Raw genomic sequence first — 23,890 nt, forward strand, 5'->3', positions numbered from 1 at the left:
ACAGCGCTTCAGCGACACAAAATTAGCAAGAGAAGACGATAGACAGAGAGAAAAGCGGGACCACACAGTGAGCGGTGTTGGACCAGATATCCGATTGCATCTCCATTGCCTACCAAAGCCTGAATCTTCGGAGGCTTTCCTCTGACCTGATTTCAGACGTGCAAAACACTCGCTCTCTGCTGGATGCGGTTTGTGTTGCAGACTGATGTTGAAGCAGCAATTAGAACACCGCAAGGAAAATAGTTAGAGAGAAGTGTCAGTCAAAACCCTGGTGTCTGACCAAAGAGAACAAACTGCATGAGCCATATCTCTAATATAAACCATGAAAACTGAAAATGCAGTTACGGCAGTATTGCAAGTGTCAATCTCGCCTGATTACGTGAAAATCCTGCTGTTATAAACTCAGAAAACATTTGACCTTTGAAAGCTGACAGTTCAAAACAAGCATCATATAATTTTTATAATTAATATACAGTTGGGGCCAAAAGTCTGAGGCCACAAAGAAAATGACTATATCATAAACCAATAAATAAAGTAAAGATTTTGAACATTTTAAAATAAAGAAACATTATGATTTAAAATTACTAAGAGCTATTTAAGATTCAGCACTATTGATAGGTCAGTTATCAAACGTAAATTATTTTTCCATTAAAGCACATAACATAAACATATATAACATAACATGTATAACATACATATATAACAAACAACATAAACAAACATAACATAAAACCCATTGTATAACATAAAGTATAACATATAACATAACATAACATAACACATAACATAAAATGAAAAAACAACGTTTAACATAACCCATACAACATAACGTACAACATAACGCATAACATAACATAAAACAAATAACATAAAATAAAACATAACAACATAAAACGTAATATAAAACATAACGCATAACAACATAACAAAACAAAATAACAAAATAAAATAACAAAACAACGTATAACAACAAAACATTATATAACATAAAATAACAAAACAACGTATAACGTAAAAAAACAAAACATATATAACAAAACATAACGTATAACATAAAACATAACGTTTTACGTTATATGTTATGTTTTATGTTATATGTTGTTTTATGTTGTTTTACATTGTTATAACATGAAAAAACATAACATAAAACATAATATATAACAACATAAAACGAAAAAAAAAACAACGTATAACAGCGTATAACATAACACCACATAACATATAACATAACATAAAACAATGTATAACAACATAAAACACAACATATAACAACATAAAATAACAAAACATAAAACAATGTAAAACATAACACATAACAAAACATAACGTATAACATAACAACATATAACAATGTAAAACATAACAAAACAACATATAACAAAAAACATAACACAACAACATAACAAAACAACGTATAACAACGTAAAACATAACAAAACATAACACAAAACAACATAACAAAACATAACATATAACATAATATAAAACATAACACATAACATATAACATAACATAAACAAAACAACGTATAACAACGTAAAACATAACATAAAACAACACAAAACAACAAAACATATAACAAAATATAACAAAACATAAACTATAACAACGTATAACATATAACAAAGCATAACATGAATAATTGCTATTGCTCATCTCTTTTGGACCTCACTGTATATTGCAGTGCATGAAAACAAATTATATTAATAAAATGACAATATAATTGCATTAATGAAGTATATTTCTCATGGGTGTATGATGTGCTGTGAGACTCACTCCATTAAAACCGGAGCAAGAATTCTGTCCTGCCTAACGAGCTTCATGCTGGAGGCTCTTGAACTGATGATGACATTGAGAAATGCTGAAAACATTCATTGACAGAACAAATGCAACACAGAGGACGCTGAAGTTACTGCATCACGTACGGGTTAATGGTCTTATAAAGGTGGTTTCTAAACTGTAATCATAAGTCATAACAGATGTTGCTCGACTAAAACTGCACTGAAAACTACCGATTTATCGTGCCCACTCTAAAACAAGAAAGCTAAAAGGGTTAATCTGCTATAACAAGTGTTAGAGCGTTTAAAAAAGATCATATAGACATCAAATCTATCTCGAATTGAAACATCCTTCACCAAAACGGTTAATACGCACCTCCTACGCACAAGCCATATATCTTTTCTCCAAGCGCATGTTATTGGTTTAGTTTGTAATGCCTTTTCTTTCACCTGATTGTCCCGTACTGAAAGAACTTGGTGTACCAATTACAAAACAGCAATAAATCTCACAAATCTTTGGTGGCTTGCCATGTGCTCTAAATAAACACCGAATGTGAATCTACAACTCAATCTTTACAGCTCAACGGTCTGAGCACAGAGCTGCCTCTGGGATTTGTGGGAAAAGCGTGATGTCATCACGGCCGCTGCGGTCCTCCTGAGAGTCAGCCTCTCTTGTTCTAATTAGGGGAAGACAGCTATAATTTACCCGGTCCAGAAATGAGGCAGCCATGGGGTGTTTCAGCAACCTGCAACAGCCGCACAATGACGCACATGCCCCCCTTTACTAATCTCTGGATGTCACTTGACTATCACGCCTGGAGTATCAGACACAGAACTGTTATCAATGGTCTTTCCCAATGGAATATACTCTTCTTCTTCTTAAGCCAAGAATGAGAGTATCACTTCCTCATCTGAGGGCCGACGCTTGTTTGTTTTCGCTCCACATACAGAGAGCAAAATCCAGGTTTGTTTATGCACGTTTGAAAAATGTACAGCAGCTCACGAAGAAAAAGGCCTGCTCGTTTCGTAAATCACTCAGTGTTTTACATGATGTTCTTGGACGGGCCCGTTTAAAACAATGACACACACACACACACACACACACACACAAAGATTAGAAATGCATCCAAAACAACAATTCGCTGCGGCGTTGAACAATCAGATTCAATTCTGTTGATAAGATGCAGGGCTGTATCTCCATCTGACTCGCAGAGAGAGGTTCATAAATCGCAGCGGTGACGCTTTCAGGGACAGAGGGAGGGAAAACACGAGCCGATCCCAAGCTGCCTTTACACTGTCACACAATAAAACAAACAGTGTTGGTGCCATGTGTCTGGCAAAGACACCAAGTTAGTCAGACGCTAAAAATAGCGGCGGCCACGCACTGGTCACCCGATCTGCTGCACGCAAAGATGGGACGGTTACATTAAAAATGTATTCCAGTAGAAATGGCTGTTTATTAAGAATAAATCAGTAACCTAATCCAAATATCACAATATGAAATTACTTCGGGATGAACTCACAGCCTTAATTCAAGACATTAGAAAAACGATGTCAACTAGATGGACTAGATTAGTCCAGGTTCAGTACAAGTTAGCATCAATCTGCAGCATTTGTGGATAATGTTTATTACCACAAAAACTGATTTCCACTCGTCCCTCCCTACCAAAAATCTGGGTAACGGTGAGACATTTGCAATAGAAGTGAATGGAGCCAATCTGAAAACTAATGTCAATGTGTGTTGACATGCTTTTAGTGTAAATATCACTTTTCTAACCTGTTCTGTGTAAAGTTATATCCAGTTTTACAACTTTGTCACAATGACAACACAACATCATATGCAATAAAACCCTAAAACGACTCTAAAAATGATTTAAACAGTTTTACTGCTCAAGTTTTAACAGTACTCACACTACTTACCGTACACTACAAATGATCATGTATTCATGTATGCAAAATGGAACAACCTTATTTTTTTTTTTTAAATAGCAAGTTTAATTTACAGTAACATTAGAAATACAAAGGGTCAGGAGGTAAATATTAAAACTCATTAAATCATGCCCCACATTTTGTCTTGTAAAGACCCAGTTATTTCTATTGTATGAGTTACTGTAAATCCTATATAAAGACCCTGGTCACAAGGGTCCATTTTTTGAAATTGAGATTTATACATCATCTGAAAGCTGAATAAATAAACTTTCCATTGATGTATGGTTTGTTAGGATAGGACAATATTTTATATATTTAAGATAAAACTATTTGAAAATCTGGAATCTGGGGGTGCAAAAAAAAAAAAAAAAAATCAAAATATTGAGAAAATCGCCTTTAAAGTTGTCCAAATGAAGCCCTTAGCAATGCATATCCACTCACAAAAATTAATTTTTGATACATTTATGGTAGGAAATTTACTAAATATCTTCATGGAACATGATCTTTACTTAATATCCTAATGATTTTTGCCATAAAAGAAAAATCAATAATTTTGACCCATGCAATGTATTGTTGGCTATTGCTACAAATATACGCGAACAACTTATGACTGGTTTTGTGGTCCAGGGTCACACACATATACACACATACACACACTTATATTATATATACATATATATATATATATATAGTAATCAGTGTTACTCTAAATGGTGGCTTATTTTGTCTATGATCCCTAAAATAAGTAAGAATGGAAACCTGCTAGTAACCGCCATTTCTACAAAATCTGGCAGGATGATTACATATTTATGTAACTGTAAGGGAATATTGATACCTTTTCCTATCCTGCTGATTATGTAACACCGGTCCAAGTATTCTGTTACTCCACAAGTGTGGCTGTACGTAACGTTCTTGAAAATGGCACTCTTGAACTCTGATGTATTAATCTGTCAATGGGAAGAAAAGTCAAAATATAGCTACATCCTGATTGCGGACAGTTAAAGAATCCAGTCACCAACTGGTTTCATTTAACCGAACTAAATCAAAGCCCTAAAACTGTCTCCAGTGTGATGATATGGTGGAAAACCAGCATTAACAAATGGAGTCGGATGCTGAGGGAACACGGGTCTGAAGCGATGGTGTGAGACCAAGAGAAAAACATAAGCTATGATCCGAAACCTACTGTGTCGACTACCTAAATGGCATTTTAAGGCAAAGGTGTGCTACTGAAAAGTATCAAAGTTAACATTTGTGTGTGTACTATGTATTTTTATGCTTAGAAACATGCTAACATCAAAGTCTCCAAAGCACTTCCCAAAAGGAGCAGTGTTATAATTGTTTCGGTAATTGAAATAGGTTTGGATTACGGTTAGTTGCATGCAATTAAGCCTAATTTACTGTTATTGCAACACCACATGCAACAAGTACGCCATAAAATAAAGTGTTACCTGAAATGACACCATTTTTTTGTGGCACATGGAGATGTAGTGCTCCAAATCAGGTCGCTTCTAAGGTTCATTTAGGATGTTGCCTTAAAAGGTAGCTACCCATGTAGGGTGTAAACTAGAAAAGGTGTTTTGGAACAGAGCTGGAAGCTGAGAACGAGAGTAAGCCTGTTACTACAAGAAGAGTGCACTCTTTCTCAGTGTCCATTAGTTATTGGATATGATATTTCTCTTTTCATCCCTCCCAACGGCTTCAATAAGACCCACACAAGCACGTCAGCCGTGAGAAACACGCAGGAGGCTCGTCAGGGGAGAGCGTGCGAGGGAATGGATGTAAATGGACCCTTAACTGTACCGCAGAATCAGAGCTGGAGTGAAATATGCTCTCGGTTGTGCTACAAACAGATTTAGGTCACTTGCTTACCTTCTCTTCAAAGGCCCTGGAGAGAGAACATTAGCACTAATGGCATAACAGCGTGAAAACAAAGGAGTCGGATGCTTCGGGACCTGGAAGAGGAGTGTCTGAATACAACCATACTATAATAAACACAGCAACTATATGTGCAATCTGATGGAAAATATTCCGGTAAGCCGCCACAGCCCAAATATAATGTAAACGGTTTGATTTTTGAGGCTTTTGTTCATCATAATAATCAGTAAAGCCATGGAGAGTCACTGAAATTAAAGTAATATCTGAATATTGCAAACACCACAAGAACAACATTTTGAATTTTCACTGTAACTGTAAATCCAATTCAAACATGTTAATACTAAATATCTTAACTTCTTTCTGTCTAGAAGCACCTGGAATATTCAAAATTGTGTACTGAAATCAGTGTTTGAGTCATCCAGCAGTTAAACTTTCCTTCAGGAAATATGAGTTTCCATAGACGTTCTTTAGTGCAAATAATTAAATTGTGATGCATGCAATGTTAAAACATCTTACCTATTTACATCTTGCTTTGCAGACAAATTAACATACACTACGGATTTGAGGCATTATTAAAATTTACATAGAGCAGAAATGAAAAGGAAAAAACATGGGATGGAGGGCAATAAATAAAAATCATGCTGATTGAACATTTTATATTTACAACAGTGAGTTCCTTCTTTTGAGGAGTGAAGGGAAATTTAGTTTGCCATAGAACTGGAAAGCAAAAGGGTTTGGAAAACGTGAATTTAACCAAAATAGCAGCTTAAAGTGCCCCTATTTTGCCATTTTACAGATTCCTAATTTTGTTCTGGAGTCTACAGTAGGTTTACACTCATTCAAAGTCAAAACAAAAATTTTCTCATAATATACACTGCAGAATGACCTCTTTTCTCAGTGTCTGAAACGGTTCGATAAAGGATTCAGACTCTCTAAACCCCACCTTTCCAAGAGCTTCCTCTGCTCTGATTGGTCAGATGGCCCAGTCTGTTGTGATTGGTCTACCGCTAACGACGCTTGTCCGAAACAAAACGCCTATTACCATATGTCACTTTCTGTGTAATTCATTCACAAGAAAAGTTATTGTTTTTCATGAGATTGTGAGTACTTCATACTTCACCTTGACAAAAAGTATTTTTAAACCTAGTGATTTTATTATGTTTAATATTTATTCAAAAGCGATACTGAGTGAAAAACTATTACAGGAAATGACTAATATGAGCCAATAAATGCTCCTCTGCCACCATCTGCTGGTTATAGTGGTAATGAATGTCTTTTATTGAAAAAGTGTTTGTCAAATGTTGGATTTCCTACATCTTAAAATGTTTGGTTTTACAATCTCAGAAGGATGAACAAATAATGTTTTTGTTCATCACATTAAAAATAACATTTGAATTGCAGGAAAAATGTTTGTCCGTTTCTAATTACAGACACCACGTTTCTTATTCAAACATTCCCATTAGCTTCATCTTTATTGCAATCAATAAAACTGGTTTATTGGCAAATTAGGTAAGTGTGATAACTGCATTAAAATATAAATACAACATTAAAAAGTCTACCATTGATGGTTTTGTGTCGATGTACAGCGAGTACAGAATGACAGCTAACAGTTCACTGGAAACGCCCAAGCTGGCTTAACAAAAACCAGGAAGTGCATATGGTCAACTGATGACGAATCGCATCAGCAGTTCAGAGTCAATTCTTTCTTTTAGGAGACAACTTTATTTGTGCACTTTGATCTTTAAAACTTTGCAGACCTTTTACATTCACAGACAGTTACACTACATGAAAGTTAATTTGAAAAAGCATATTAGGGGCACTTTAAAAATTGTAAATCATTTTAAAATATCTGTTAAATAATAAGAGCATTCTGTGAGATGTCATCCAACACACCCAATTAATTTTTGCATGAATTTGCAGTTACTTAGTTTAGAGAAAACATTCTTAAAAGGTAAATAAATATGCTTAGAAGTATAAAAATGTCATTAATTTGTGGGTTTTTTTTTTTTTAAATTATTCACCTTTATTCTCTTGGTGGTTTAGCACATTTAGGCAAGGTGTATTTTCAGTAGTTCTCAAAAAAATAAATAAAATAAACCACAGGAGTCATGTGCAGCTCTGATTATATAGTTTCTTTAGGACAAACAGTCCCATTGTACGCGCGCTGACAGGCCGCAGCTGTTGTGTATTACTCGCAATTAAGACGCGCTTGTTACTCAGTGGTACGTTAGACTAAAAACTCATTTGGAAAGTCAAACACAGACCCAAACACAAACTACACGTTTGATTATATTCAATGCGAAACGCTGACTACAGCTACACCAAAAAAATGCAGCATGAATCGATTGAAAACAGAAAACATAAGCAAACTCAACACAAATGAAGGCGCAAGTTAATGTAGCATGATGGAAAACCCAAACCGAGAGAAGAATTTTATGCAAACTCAAAAGCAGACGGTCAGGTGTCCATGGCAGTCCTCGTCTAAACCAGCAGGCATATTCAGAGGGCATGTGTGCGCGTCTGACGCTGAGCTAAAGGTCCTGGCAGACGGCCTACACGTCAACGCTTGCAAATCTGCCCCAATAAAACGACTCCCAGATGCCCCTGGCCTCCTCACTGCTCATAAACAACAGTCCTGTGTGAGAAACACGAGGTTTATATGGGCTGGAACCAGCATTAGCTGCAAACCTGATGATTCAAACAAACAAACAAAAACAAAAAACTGCATTTTTTAATAGAATTTTAAGCTTTACTACAAAGACAGAAGTATGATCTCTAAGTATGGGGAACAGGGGGTTATTACATGATCTAAGAAGCACCATCATTATTGATCCTATAGTTCTCCTATGTGCATTAGCCTAAACGCTAGTGTTAGCTTTAGCACCATTACATTGAGATGTCTATACACTCCTTGGCTTGAGCAAACGCACAAACAGGAGGACGATAACATCCCATCATCCTCATCAGTAGGTGGAGCAGCAGTTACAAGAGTCTGTGCACGTGTTCGGGAAAGAAAAATAAAAATCACTCCTTTTTTTTGATCCTCATACTAAGAAAAAAAAAAATGGGAAGAAAAACACGCAAATACGTCTATGGAAGCATTCACATCATCCAAAAACTATTTAGCTATCACATTCTGTACAATTATGTTTTCTGTCAGCTTGTGGCTTATTACATCTATCTACAGTACAGTAAAATTTCCGCAGTACAAAAATATATTACAAATCTCCTGGAATATTTACATGGGCACTTTCTTGACAAAAAAAAGGAAAGAAAAAAGGGACTTGTAAGAGCTTGTCAGCAGAGTTGTGGAGGACGCAGGGAAGAAAATTAAAACTTCAACTGTGGTACACAAGACATCCTCCCAGATAGTTAAAAGTCCAGCACCGACACAGTTCACAATTTTGTGCCTTTTTTCCTCTTCAAGGGATAAAAACACACATTAAAAATTCACTGCATGCTTTGGCAGACTTTGAGCATAAAAAAAAAAAAATAATAAAATAAAAAAAAAAAAAGGGAGAAAGTGAGGGAGGAATAAAGCAAAGTGAAAAGTAGTCCTGTCTCAAAAGATCCGCGCGTCCACTTCGGTTTGGGTACGTCAGCAGGCGCTGACAGAAGCCGCCCTCCCCACCCAGTCTTCTAGAAAAACATCCTGAAAACAAGCAGAACCCGCTTTAGTACGACGCGCACACACACACACACACACACACACACACACACACACACACAAACGACTCCAGAAAACACGTCATTTCCAATTGAATTTCTGTACCACAAACGGTGTAACGATGCATAAAGATGCTCTTCAAAGCATGCTAGACCCCTGAAGATGACGGGCATCTGTCCACGCTCCTGTTATTTACCGCGGCACACCGTAGGCTGCGTGGGGAGCTGAAGAATTAACATGCATGAATACATGCGCTTCTGCCCACAAAGCGCTCGTCTTGACCACATGCTCAGAATGCATCACGTTCCACGCCAATGGAAGAGGCTGGGTAAACAAACTCCTACCAGAGTCTAATAAACAAAGAAATGATGTATTGCGGTCAATTAATAGTGGCTCTAACAATCCTGGAATTGTGGTTTACATCTGTGGGAGAAGGTCAGAGGTGAGTTTAGAGTATCTGTGACCCAGGCGGATGGTATCGTCAGCTTTGATTAATTAACATCTTCTCTGGGATCGAAGGTTATTTATTGACCTCCCACCCACAATCCCCCCCTGAGTTCTTGAAGCCGGCGTGTTGCATGTTTAGGTTTGGTAAGGCCATTTCTCGTTGCAGTGACACCGGCGCCATCTGCTGGAGAAATTCATATGGCGTCTTCAGCAGGAAAGTTGTCTCTCCCGTCTAAAACATGTGGCCCATGGCGAGCTCAAACGCGGAAGAAGTCGACGGCTCCTTTGCTCTTAACGCTAATGGTAAAGTTTGAGTGAGTTGCTAATGTGGGTCGGAGCATCACCTGTAGATGTTGGGGTCCAACAGCACTGCTGTGTCCTGAGGAAGCTGGGAGAGATGGACCACTTTGGTCTTCAGCTGGGGACGGTCACTCTCGCTGACCCAAGCGTCTGGAAGTCTGTGCACATCAGAAAGACAGAGAAATAGGGGTCATTTCTTGACACAGTGCATTCAGAATAGCATACTACCAACTTTAAAAAAAAAAAAAAAAAAAGTAGCATTTTGTGCATAATATGCAAATGTTCTGCATGGGTTGACCTGCTGCATGTCAAAATCTGAAACATAATATACTTTATATTTTGCTGAGCACATTGCATTGTGGGATATAGTATTCTACAAAACCTGCATAGTTTACTATATCCCATTGCTTAATGCAATGCAATCAACATACTATAGATGTCAAAATGTGCAATATGCAACATACACTAAAAAATTCTAGGTTAAAAACAACCCAAGTTGGGTTAAATATGGACAAACCCAGCGGTTGGGTTAAATGTTTGACCCAACCTGCTGAGAAGTTTTATTTAACTCAACTATTGTTTAAAAATTACTATATTGCTTGCTTAAAATAAACCCAAAATAGGTTGGAAATTAACATTTATTAATATGTTTAATAAATAATAGTTAAATAATAAACATTTATTAAATCGCTTATTAATAAATGTTCACTTTTTGATTAGTATTGTTGCATCTAGTAATTATGTGTCTGATTTGTAATTTCCAACCTAGTTTGGGTACATTTTAAGCCAGTCATAGTGTCATTTTTACATTTAACCCAACCGCTGGGTCACAACAACCCAATTGCTGGATTTGTCCATTTTTAACCCAGCATTTGTTTAGAGTGTAGTACACAAGACACAGTGCCCCATATTTTGTAGTGCGCTGAAAACATTGCATTATGGGATATAGTATTCTACAAAAACGGAGCATACTGCATTTGATAACATAGGATAACATATCCTTATAATATAATTCAACACACTCAGCATACTGTGTGTCAAAATGTGCAGTATACAACCAGGGCACACTGCATGCAGTATACAAAACACAATGTGCCATATTTGGTAGTATGCGGACAATGCATTGTGGGATATAGTATTCTACACAACAAGAGCATACTGCATAGGATACTATATCCATCAGTATAATTCAATGCACTCAACATACTACATATAAAATGTGCAGTATACAACCAGGACACACTGTGTAGGATGTCCCACAATTCAGTGTGCTAGACCTTTAATCTCCAATGTGATATTTAAATCCATGATAAATATTAACCTTAACCTATTTGGTTAAGGGCTGTTTATATTAAAATAAGAATAAAAATGCAATTAAATTATACATGTTGTATCATAGTATGACAAAAGTATACAACAAACAGTGAAAGAATACTAGTGCATACAGTATGTAACCAGTATGCTAGTATTTCATTCCAATCATAGCTTACATATAAATATTAGCATTTGCCAGACAACACACAGACACACAGCCCTTCATTCCACCATCTCCTCCAACACACATTCCACAATGAGATTATTAAAAATGTTCTTTTTTTCCCCTGCTGTTATTCCATGGAGGAGCCTTGTTTGGCTCCAGCTTGTTGTGGTGACCCAGAAATCCATTTTAAACGTCTCCCGAGACAGCATCTTCTTCTGTGTTATCGCTGAGCTGACAAACATTCCTCCGGCTCAGATTGATGTCCGACTCGGAATAGCAGCGTGCACACGCACACATGCACACGCACACAGTCCCGTGAGGAGGTTTGCATTATTGTACAGGTATGCAAGTGTACCAATTATCACAGCACGGACCATTTTAGCTGGCTTGGTATAGCAATGCGGTACAAATGTGCAATTAGCAAAAAGCCTCATTTACCATAGAAGTCATTTTGGATAACACCAGTTTAAGTTTTCGCTGCATTTACACTAAAATTACAGCGGGAATCTGAGAATGGTTACAGTTAACGTTCAAAGGCGAAGCCATGGAAATTGTCTAAGCCATGGAAATGTTGAGAGCAAGAGGATACCCTTTAAAAAGTATTTGGGTTGGACAAACTTCAAAAGAAAGTCTGTTTCCAGGTGGGTGGCGATTCACGCAGGCCAGCGCTCTCCAATCCATTAGACTTGACGTTAATGTGGACGTTTACCACATTGATCGGAATCTGAATGCTCAGGTGGATCTGATGCATCTCTGAACATCAGGACACAAGAAACTGAGTAAAGTGAAAAAGTTATGGGATGAAGAGAAAAAAAAAAAAAAAAATTATGGATTTAGTGAGATAGGAAGAGGAGAAAAGGGATTGCGAGACAAAAATAAAGTGTGTGAAAATATGAGTATAATGGAGGAGAAACAGTGTACAATGACACATTACCTACTATTTTAGAAATGATGTTTCCGTAAGCATGAAATTCCCCAAAGACCAACACTTGGCTTGCCAAAATGTCTTGTATAAAGAGCACATTGGGTCAGATATTGTATCCAACACTGTGCTAAAATTGACCTTCTATTTCTAGTGTGATGAATGCAATGGAAACGCCATCAACCACAATTCCCTTTGGGCTCATTATTTGATCAGAACAAAGTTTATAAAACTTTGCAATGCATAATCAGTTGTTAATAACAAGATGAGAACTGGACACCACAGATGTAGCACACTACTGTCTGAAACACATTGGCAGCATCCAAATACGCATACTTCACTACTATATAGTAGGTGAAAAACAGTATGTGAAAGAGTATCATGTCCGAATTCACTGCATTCAAGAACACGAATGACGTACTATTTCCAGCGAGATTCGAAAGTGCGCATCTAAAGGACACTTTACTTTCCCATGAGGCCATGGGAAAAGATTTGTGAACAGCAGTGAAGCGACGCAACTGACGCTGGTAGGTCACATTACATAAAACATGATGGATGTAGTATATCATACTACACACACTCATACTATAAGAACATTCTTTTTTTAATGGTCATGAATTAAGTACTTATTCAAAAGAAGTACAAACGCCATTGTGTTGCATACTGTTTCACATGATTTAACTTTTTTTATTCTAAAAATATTTAAATAAGAAAAATTACATTTATTAAAAAAAAAATAATAGGTAATAAATAGTATATACTGTGTAATATGCAGTATGCTAGTTGTTCATGCTGCACACAGTCAGAGTTCATCTGTATCTCTCTGCACACCAGGAGACGGATACACTGGAAGGAGGAATGCTAAACTTCTCCTCTGGGATTAATAACATCTACACAGTCAGCTGTAGATCAGTCTGTGTGTTTTTAAGGCAGTTAATGTGACTTAAGGAGCCTCAGAACCATCCATCTGTGATGTATATCAGGTCATACGTGTGTGTGTTTTGAAGCATCAGTGCATAAGGTTGCCCTCGGGTGGCTCCTGACTCATATAAACGGCTGACATTTAGCACAGAGCCCTAAGGTGAGCGGTGCGCTTTCATGTACTTACATGTCCTCCGGCATCCAATGAAGCAGCACCTTCACCTTCCCAGAATCCTCCTTCCGCCTGGCGATCACCTGCTCAATTGCACACAATGAGAAGAAGGGTATGAGATCTTGTTTATGGGTTAAATCCATGCTTCAGCTACTGGCTGTGTGCTTGTAAAAGAAACGGATGCATGCTGGTTAAATGGGACAGTTTTCATGGGGTTTTGGGAGCAGCAGGCAAGGCGGTGACTATGGCCATGAAGATGAGGGCCTGTGCAGCTCATTAACAGTTTAATTAAAGACACAGGGGAGCAGCGGCCCAGACAGACGCTACTGGACCGTGAGAGCCAAAGCAAGTCCTTGATGGCTACAGAAAGCAGTCATGCTGATGACTAGTGACACGACTAGCATATAAAAAAAAACCCTTTCTCTTGATTCAGCCATTTAAGACAGAATCTACACAAATTTCTCTAAAAACAAGTTTACTAAATTTTCTATACTAAAGACATGGGCTGCGTTCGAAATGTAATACTAGTGCAGAATACCAAGTTAGTTTGTTGTATTTAAATTTATTGCCATATCAGCTTCTCAAACTATTAAATTGTAGATTTAAGATTCAACAAACAAGATTCAACAAACAATATATTAACTCAAAAAATTTTTTTTAAAGTTCAACTTAAGATAAAAAGACTACATTTTGTATATACAACTTTACTTGTAATATATATATATATATATATATATTTTTTTTTTTTTTTTTCCCTGGATCCTTCAAAGTTTGCCCAGATAAAAATAATTGTTTCATTAAAAATAAAATTGGGCAAACCAAAAATAAATAAATAAATACTAGATACACACTATAGCAAAGTGCTTACTGTGCAGTATATACTACAAACGGCCTACTATTTATAAAAAAATAAATAAATAAATAATAATAAAAAAAAAAAGCATATGAAGCTTTATTCAATACGCAATACAAAAACATAAGCACACTGTGTAATGTACAATGTGTACATACTATATAGAGCAGAAATAGTATGAGTGGCATGCTAGTGATCCAGCTTGTTTAAGGATGGGAGGGAGGTGAAGTGTGGGTACCCACCGTACTGTGAAACACAACGCTGTGACCCTTGCCCTGGCTCTCAATATGGGTCGCTAGATTGAGGCAGATGGCGCGATGACGGATTGCATCCATGGTCTGAGCGTCAAAAAAGTCATGAGGCCGCGCTGGTGGGAGGAAACAAACTGAAGTCAGAGAGAAGGAGTTTTGAAATGAGAGCTGAAAACGGATCAAAGATACACTGACACTCACGCAACGACCGTCGCCGTTTGTACTTGAGTTTCCTCCGTTTGTTGATGCCTGCTTTGGAAGGCGACTCTTCCTTCACCTTGGTTTGGCTAGAGAGTTTGGAGGAATTCTGGGAGCTGAAGTGGGTTGGCACGTGGCGCGCTAACCCCCCCTGGGAGGCGAAGGTGGCATTGCAACCGCCCACTACACACTACACAAAGACAGGCAATGGTAAGAGTAATTACAGTAAATAAAAAACAACAGCACTGACTCTTAGCAACACTGGGTTATAATTACAGGACAGCGTTTTCATTGTCTAGCCAAACAAAAATACATCAGTATGCAACAGGTTATACTAGCATGACAGTATGAACACATAAGGTGCATGATATTTCACCTATTATTTTTATTATAAATTAAAAAAAAAAATACATATATACATATATACACATTTGCTTGTGTCTGTGTGTGTGTGCAAAGAAGAGGCCGACCTTGAATGGTTTGTCTCCACTGTGTGACAGCATGTGTCTCTGAAGCCAGCTTTGACTCGTGGATGGTGTGTTATACACCTTACAGCCTTTCCAAAGACACACGAAAACCTGCGGGGAACAATGTAAGAATTTCACTCTAAACGCCAAAAGTATAAGCCTGAGAAATGTTTTGTAGTACATAAAACAAGCATGCACACACACTGACCCCGCCGCGCTGTCCGTCCACGTGCACCCCGCGGATGTGCTCAGCCAGGTCCGGGCTGGTGTTGAACAGCATGTGGCACTGATCCCAGCAGCAGGGGTAAGATGAGCCCTTAGTGGAGGAGGAAGACACCCCACCGTGACCGTTCATCATAGCTGGCGTAGAGCGACCGCTGGATGCGATGCTCTCCATGTCCATGAGAGTACTGCTGATACTGAAACACACATGAACATGATTATTTTGAACATAAACATCCAAAAATCCAATGTCCTTCAACATTTAAAATAAACAAAACACAAATTATATATATATATATATATATATATATATATATATATATTTTAAAGGTGCAAAAATTTGTTTTGCTGCCTGATACAACAGTTACCTTGGACTTTATACTATTATTGGAGCATCAAAAGCATTTTAATGCCATTTTCATAATGTTTTCTGGATTAAATCCCACTGTAGTGGTGATTATCCACTAAAAATATCCTTTTTAGTTCATCTGCGTGCACAAAACTGGCCCTAAAACACACATACACACACCCCCCCCCCAAAAAAAGCACATAATGATGTACATAATGACATTAAAAAAGTCAAAGGCTGTGGCATTACAACACACACAAAAAAAAAAAAAAAAAAAATTGGGGAAAGTTTGATTGAGTAACACGACTAATACAGAAACGTTATCTCAATTTTTGTGGTAAAATCTGCAATTCAGCACTCACGTTATCAATCATGAGTCTTTGTGAACGGTAAATGAGGCCAGTACAGTAGGGTGAGCGCCTAACCGTGGCACACAAACGCTGTAACACTAAGCTTTTGAGCGTGCAGCTGTGCAGTGTGGGAGAGGACAGCGGTAAACTACCGCAGTAAAGCACCATGAACTCCAGTGATTGTGACTGAATGGCTCCTGAGGGGAGAGGAGGGGCTCACACACACTTCCATCTGTTGGTTCCTTTCAGACTTCACTGCCCACAACTGACGCTAAATCCCAGGATGTGCCAGAGAACAGGATGCTGGGTAATCACAGAGACAAACTCCAACTGCCAGTCTGACTACCGATGAAGTGATAAAGTGTTTACATTTGCAAAACCCGCAGGTACGTCAATGATTTTTTGTTGAAACTGGATTTTTGCACATAAATGGCGCATGCCCTAAAATGAAATATTTTGCATTACAGACTTGTTCAAATCAATTCCCTGAAGTTTAATAGCAATAGTGATGCTTGACTTAAAATGCATTAATATGAGACTTGTATGCATGAACTGGGTTACTAAACTGTCTGAACGTGAATTTTGGGATGACAGCAGTAGACCAGGTCTGGCATATGAAAGACATTAGCATCAGTTTTTTCTTCTGAAAGCTGTGGCCGTCTCTCAGCACCGCACTCATCTGACAGATTGCAAAGATGGTTAAAACCTCCACACACATGTGTTGCTTGGTCCAGCAGGCTGATCAATGTACACAGAGTCTAATTCAGAAAACTGTGCCAAAACCTGCTGAAGTGGATTAGCAAACATGTAACACCTGCTTTTACTCAAACGTCCCATCCAGTGGAGTTCCCCTCCACCAGATCTCATTTGCACTTTCACATTTTCAAACTGTCTGGCACATACTGATCTGGTGTTTAACAAAACTGACATTAAACCTTGATGATTTCTAGAACTTAACACAAATTTCGCTTCTGGTCCTCACATGAAACTTATTATATGACGTGGAATACAGTGCACATGTCATTTGAAACATTTTTACCCAGTCCACAAAGAAAAGTGCAAACAATTCACCCAACATTTTCTTTTTAACAGTATGATAAATGCCACTTTTATGCAAAAGTACCGGTAACACTTTACAATAAGGTCACATTACTTAATACATTAACATTAACAATGAGCAATACTTTTGTTACAGAATTTATTAATCTTTGTTAATGTTAGTTCATTGTTGGTTCAGGTCCATTAAAGGGGTCCTTGATTATGATTTCACTTTTTTAACTTTAACTAGTGTGTAATGTTGCTGTTTGAGCATTAACAACATCTGCAAAGTTACAACGCTCAAAGTTCAATGCAAAGGGAGATATTTTCTTTTACAGAAATCACTTTTTAAGGACTACAACAAACGTCTGGTAGGGCCTACAATGAGCTTCTTCCCGTTTTAGTGACATCTCTAACCCTAAAATTTACATAAGCCCTACCCATGAGAACACACAACAAAGGGGGTGAGGCCATGTTGGGCTGCTTTAGAGAAGAGGAATCTGGCCCACATACATCAAGCCGGTTTTAGTATGAGTTGTGGCTTGCTGTGTATGGTCCAGATGTGGCCCATGTGACCTTTGCCGCTGCCAGAACTCAGCCATATGTGCCATAGTTGGCCCTGATGAGGCCCGGATATGTATGCTATTGCCAGCCACGCTCAGGTCGAGTCATCGCCGTCATTCCATGCAGCATGTGGGCCAGAAGAATGTGGGAGATGTGGGCCACAACTGGGCCAGATGTAATTTGCTATCTGGGTTATGTTATAGCCCTGCTTTTTTTTTTTTTTTATGTTTTTATGAAATATCTGTATTGACTACATCAACATATCAAAATATTTACTGCCATGCGAGCCACAAATTAAAGCTTGGCGAGCCGCAGGAGGCTTGCGAGCAGTGAAATGAGCAGTAACACTGTAGTAGAGTGTTGTTACCATGCCGTCATTTTACACCGGACTGCTTCACAAACGAGGGTGAATTCAGTGCTGGATTTGCACAAAAGATTAACATGACGGCAGATAACCAAATATCAATGAGACTTGTGATGAATAACCTGTACTATTTGTGGATCTGAAGGCAATGAACATTTCCAAAAGCTACACTATAAAGCAGTGGTGGGGAACGTTGATCCTGGTGGGTCATTGTCCTGCAGAGTTTAGCTCCAACCCTGAAAAAAAACACTCACCTGCCTGTAACTTTAGTAATCCTGAAGACCTTGATTAGCTTCAGGTGTGTTTAATTAGGGTTGGAGCTAAACTCTGCAGGACAATGGCCCTCCAGGATCTACGTTCCCCACACCTGCTATAAAGGCATGACTAGTCTTATCTATCAGTTGTCGTGTGCTCTGGGTCACTCTCTCCCAGACGTCCTGCACAAAAGTTACATTCAACTCCTCCAGCTGGCCGAACAGCAGGGCTCTGGGCCTCTACTCGGATTTTAAGAGCTTTATTCCCACCAAAAGCTCCACAAAACAGCACGTCTGGCACAGAGCAGGGATTCCCATCCGCACACACATTCCCTCTTTCTCCTGCCTCCACCACTGGGCTGACCTGATACATTGTGTTCACTGTGAATTCGTTCCACCGTGCCTGCAGATACTCTATGGAGATTTCCCATGTGCTGTGAGCCAGGCTGTCTACAGCATGCTCAAAACCCCATGGAGGATGAGGAATCCATTTTCTCCTGCCTTTAGAGTAATACGAATAATAAAAGATCCACCCTAGAATGATGAAGGCAGGCAGAAAGTGCCATAAAACACTTACAACTGCACCCATGTCACCCTGGTGATGTGGAAAGATGGCAAAAGGTCTCACAGGTCGGAGCACTAGATGACGTAAAACCAGTTCAAAGAATTTGATTTGATAAGGAAGGCGGACACAAAAGCAGGCCGACGCCAATTTCCAGAGAAACCAAGGGCCAGTAAGTGTTCTGTCTGTGCTTTAAACTGATGGATAAATATTAGGGGTGTGACGAGAGAGTTAGCTCATGAGACGAGACACAAGATTGAGTTCACGAGAACAAGACGAGATGAGATTTTTACATAGTATTTTTAAGAAATCCTCAATGAAGAAATACATGATTGGAAAAAAAGTCTGCAGGTGCATTTGAAATGTTTTAACTATTCATCTTGTAATGAATGTCATTTCAGCTCTACTTTCTGAGTATGAATTATATGATATGAGTATCGTTGTCTTTTACTGCAAGCACTGTAAAAGGTTTTGCAACAACCTTAACTGACTGGCTTCTCTCCTGTATGATTTCACGAGACTCTTCAGACCTTACTGTACATGATTTATGAGCTTCTACAACTTTTGACCTCCTAACTGAACTCCTTTCCACAAATTGATCATAGAAACAAAAACAGTTTAAATAAAAGTGAATAACACAGTTTTCTCTTAGTCTTGAGTGCAAACAATAAATGCAACCATAATCAAAGCACTCTCGCAATATCCAAAGTGCAAATAGAGACCAAATTTTTCTTCAATCATGATACAGAGCTGAGAGATAGTTACAACTACACAGCCCAGCCTGAGATAGCTTTCATATTGGGAGATATTTACATGCATCAGGGAGCCACTTTTAAAATGCAGGGTATTGAAATTAGAAACGCGTTCGCGTTTTACTTTTGCTTTCGATTTTGCAATTGCGCATATTCTGTGTATAGGGAGCGGCGGTGCTAGGCGCGCATTCTACAAGATAAGGCATTTATCAGATGCTTTTAGGCTCTGTTGTGCAACGAATCCATGGTCTTGTCAGTCATCTCGTCACTTACTCTCATCACGTGATCAGTGAACTTTGATTCCTGCTTCACTACGTGTTGTTGGACGAGCTGGATGGGATTGAAGCGACCGTTATCCAACTGAATTAAATGGTTTTTATTTCCATAAAAAACAAAATGACAGTGGAGGTGTAATGTAAATGGAGCAGTGGCATATTCTATCCTAATTTCATCCTCATGCTCCGTCATGGCGATAGCTTTTCACCTCAACGAGAAATCGTCACATTTTAATCTAACGAGATCTCGTCACACCTCTAATAAATATCCATCCAGCAAAATTACGGTTTTAACTGCACTGACGATATCAGATGAGAACAAAACATGAACTGAATTGAGCTGAATAATGACACTATTGTCTGAATTGAACTAGTTTCATAATCAATGAACTTTACAAAGTTATTGAACTGAATCATCACTGAACTGAATTGAGCTGAATATCAACACCACAACCTGATTTACAGTAGAATTTGAACTCATCTCATATTTAATGAAGTTTGCATCATTAATTCTGTTACTTTCCTGTTTATTACCGTGAAGCTGCTTTGAAATAATTTCTATCGTATAAAGTGCTATCAAAATAAAAGGTAAGGTGAATGATTCTGATAAGCTTTAAAATTACACTGAAAGCGAATGTTCGCTGAGTCATTCTGACTAACATCTCCTTTTGTGTTTCTAGGAAATAAAAACATCTGAATGAGACTGAGTGAGCAGGATTACTGCTCTGAACAAATAAACTCTGGGGTAATTAGTTACTGCAGTGCCAACAGGGCAAGACTGTTCAAATTAGACTCTGTGGTTATTTTAACTGTGGTTAAAATACACCTGGGATTGTTGAACTTTCAATGTAAACACTCATTTTTCATCGCCGATGCCAATACAGAGTTAAGGCCTGTTCACACCAAGAACCTTAACTATAGGGATAACAATATTAGCGTCCACAGCAGAAGACGATATCGCTCTGTTTTTTCAAAGCGTACACTTTTGTTGTTTGCCGATTTAAATGCACAAGCTGGATTCTGATTGGCTGTCAATGTTTTTATCGTTCATAATCGCTCTGAAATTGATTCCAACGATATCGTTTCTCTGTGTCGTTATCGTTACAGTTGTGGTGTGGACTGTGTTTCTTTTACATTTAGAATGAGTTTTAGAACTATATCTGTATCGTTATAGTTAGTTATTGTATTGGTGTGAATGGGCCTTCAAACTGTTGTTTAAGTCTAAGAAATGCAGAACCAATTTTGATGTTTTTTTTTGACACAATTGGTGGGTTTCTAAAGAAAATCACCCAACAACAGTTCTTGTCTTGCAGGTGAAGTAACAGTGTTGTTTCGATAATTACTCAAATTGTTTGTCAGTGAGAAATGAAGCTTATACATTTGCAACCATTTAGATTGCAAAACAACTTTGCATAAATAATAACATTAATGAGAAGAGACTGATAAACATCGTTATGCTCTATACACTACTTTAAGCGTCCACTAACTGATATGCAGAGCCAATTTTAATGGTTTCATTTCTGCTTTTTGACAACAATTAGACATGAACTCAAATTTTCAACCCTTTATATTGCAAAACAACTCTGCATAAATATAGGCGCAATAATAACAAAAATATTAATGAAAATATAAGATCTACGATATACATTTTAAGTGTATAACAACTGATTGGCGGAACAGATATTATTTGTTGCATTTCTGCTTTTAGTACATAGTAATAAACGACTGTACTATACGCCTTACTAATAATAATTAATATATTAATCATAATATTGTTATTTGTGCCATAATTGTTTTTGTTTCTTGATCCTAAATAGCTCAGTCTACACATTTCTCGCGTGAGAGTTGAGTAGTTATCTACACAGCACACGAAAGCCGTGATTTATCAACAGAACTAATATTAAACGACAGATTAAGCTAAATATCGGTGAGTCCGATGGTCGGTTGACGCACCTGTCCTCCGAGTCCATGCGGCTGAGAGGCTCTCCGTCCGACGATGAGCTCATCATCTCCAGACTCGCGCGCCTCTTCATTCCGCCGCCGCCGTTGCTGTTTTTCTCCACCGGTGAGGACGCGTTTTCCTCCTCCCTTTGTTCTCTTTTCATCCGCTCCGCCGTCCCGTCCGCACTGCCGGGGCTCTTCTGCTGCTCTTTCTCCGGCTCCGCTTCCGTCTCGCCATCCTCGTCGTTGCCGCCGTCTGCCCGCGTGGCTTCCTCCGGGCTTTGTTCAGTAGACTCGTGTCCGTTGAGCTTCTCGTCCGTCTCCGCTCCGTCCATCTTAACGGCCGGTTCCGGATCGGCGGCGCGCAGGCCCGACTCGCTCCCGTCGCCGTTTTGTTCGCTCGGGTTCGGCGACTCTTGCTCGGAACCGTCAGAAGTCGTCGAAGCCATCGGGTTCCGCTCGTGTACGCGCGGTCTGGCCGGGTTTAAGCGACTGGAAACGGATGAAACGCGGAGACTTTCAGCAACCGGACGGATCGTGGAACTGCTGGAGGCTGATCGGGGACGCGCGGGGAGGAGCGAGCGTGACGTCGGCGCTTATTATGAATGCCTCCACGTGCTCGCAACACCAAATATACAAAATAAAGGTGAAAAGTTTTAATTACAAAACAGAAATGGCTGACTGGCGTTGTAATATTGCTCATTCAGAAGGGAGCCTTAATCTGAAACCCATTTAATATTAATTAACATTATTTTAAGAGAGCATACAGGAATTGTGTGGTGTTATAAAACACAATAAAGATACTTTTTAAATGCAAATCTAAAATCCCGTTGTTATTTGAACGTTAATAAAATAAGCTTTTAAATAGAATTAGTCTAGAGTTATTAATGTATACTCGAGATATTATATATCGATAAACATGAGTGAATAAAATATGTGCTTTCTGAAACGGGTGTCATAAAATATTTTGGCATTTGACATTATTATTAGTTCGTAAAACACAAGAATTTAAGTAATTTTCCTTGTAAAATATTTTATGACTCGAAAATATAATCTTTGTAAAAATATATATTTTTCTTGAGTACGTACATTCACATGTATCCACGATTTTTGTTCTTGATGGTTACACCACGTGACATTTAATTAAAATATTTGCCCGTTGTTGCATCTTATTAACATATGCGAGGTATATCATGTTAATAAATAAATGACAAATAATTAACTAAATATAAACAAATAATTAAAATAAATAAATAAATAGGCTAAATAAATAACGTGTGATAAACGGATAACTGCAGCGGAAGGTCAGGTGGTTTTAAGAAAGCATACGTCACTGAATTTATCCTACGTGTTGTTCTCTGATTCCGATATTATTGTTCGGTTAGAAACTTTTCAACTGTAGTTTTCCTCGTGTATCTCAAGAGGGGAGTTTCCAGAGTCACAATCAGTGGCGTATTTACTGCATTAACACACGAATCTAGTTCAAAACTGGAAAATATAATGAGTCAGATAAACCTTTAAAACGTCCTTTCATGGAAAGCACCACTAGATGGCGTCAGTTTCCGGTTTATAGGATTTTACACATGGGAATCAAAATCCAGATTCTCGCGTGCGAAAGCAAATCATATGTATTGCTTGTGATCTCGAGCATGTTGAGGCCAAAAATAAATAAACATTTCTACAACATTTTATTATTATTATTGAAATTTATGAAACACTTACCGTTCATTTAGAAATCATTCATTGTTTTACACACCTTGACCAGCAGAGGGCGCCATCAGTTTCACTGTGTTGCAGTACTGCATCCAACCACCAGATGGTGCCAAAACAATTAAGTTGATGTTTAATTAAAGGGATAGCTCACCCAAAAATGAAAAATGTGTCATTATTTACTCACCCTTATGTTATTCCAAATATGTATGAATTTCTTTCTTCTGCTGAACACAAAGGAAGATATTC

The 23,890-nt window shown here is 38.2% G+C and overlaps 2 protein-coding genes across 6 annotated transcripts in view; one reads left to right on the plus strand and one right to left on the minus strand.

Moving 5' to 3' along the window:
• sypl1 (synaptophysin-like 1) overlaps window positions 1–23,890 on the plus strand; it is a 454,480-nt gene that overhangs the window by 67,467 nt on the left and 363,123 nt on the right. The gene's annotated exons all lie outside the window — the stretch shown is intronic.
• On the minus strand, window positions 435–22,534 carry aebp2 (AE binding protein 2). Of its 5 annotated transcripts, XR_007929733.1 has the most exons (9): window positions 21,944–22,532; window positions 15,469–15,679; window positions 15,264–15,371; window positions 14,791–14,983; window positions 14,587–14,711; window positions 13,507–13,574; window positions 10,041–10,154; window positions 9,355–9,599; window positions 8,296–9,234 (listed from the first exon to the last, which is right to left on the minus strand). XR_007929733.1 is itself a non-coding variant. In XM_051890730.1 (8 exons), exons 1-8 carry the CDS (start codon window positions 22,378–22,380, stop codon window positions 8,135–8,137), a joined length of 1,392 nt encoding a protein of 463 aa, XP_051746690.1. In that variant the 5' UTR covers window positions 22,381–22,534; the 3' UTR covers window positions 435–8,134. The 5 variants fall into 5 exon arrangements, 4 of the variants coding, with proteins under 4 accessions (XP_051746690.1, XP_051746691.1, XP_051746692.1 ...); XM_051890730.1 differs by lacking the exons at window positions 8,296–9,234; window positions 9,355–9,599 and adding an exon at window positions 435–8,270 and having other exon boundaries at window positions 21,944–22,534; XM_051890731.1 differs by lacking the exons at window positions 8,296–9,234; window positions 9,355–9,599 and adding an exon at window positions 435–8,270 and having other exon boundaries at window positions 14,797–14,983; window positions 21,944–22,531.

This window comes from Ctenopharyngodon idella, chromosome 4 (assembly GCF_019924925.1).
Source record: "Ctenopharyngodon idella isolate HZGC_01 chromosome 4, HZGC01, whole genome shotgun sequence".
NCBI lineage: Eukaryota > Metazoa > Chordata > Actinopteri > Cypriniformes > Xenocyprididae > Ctenopharyngodon > Ctenopharyngodon idella.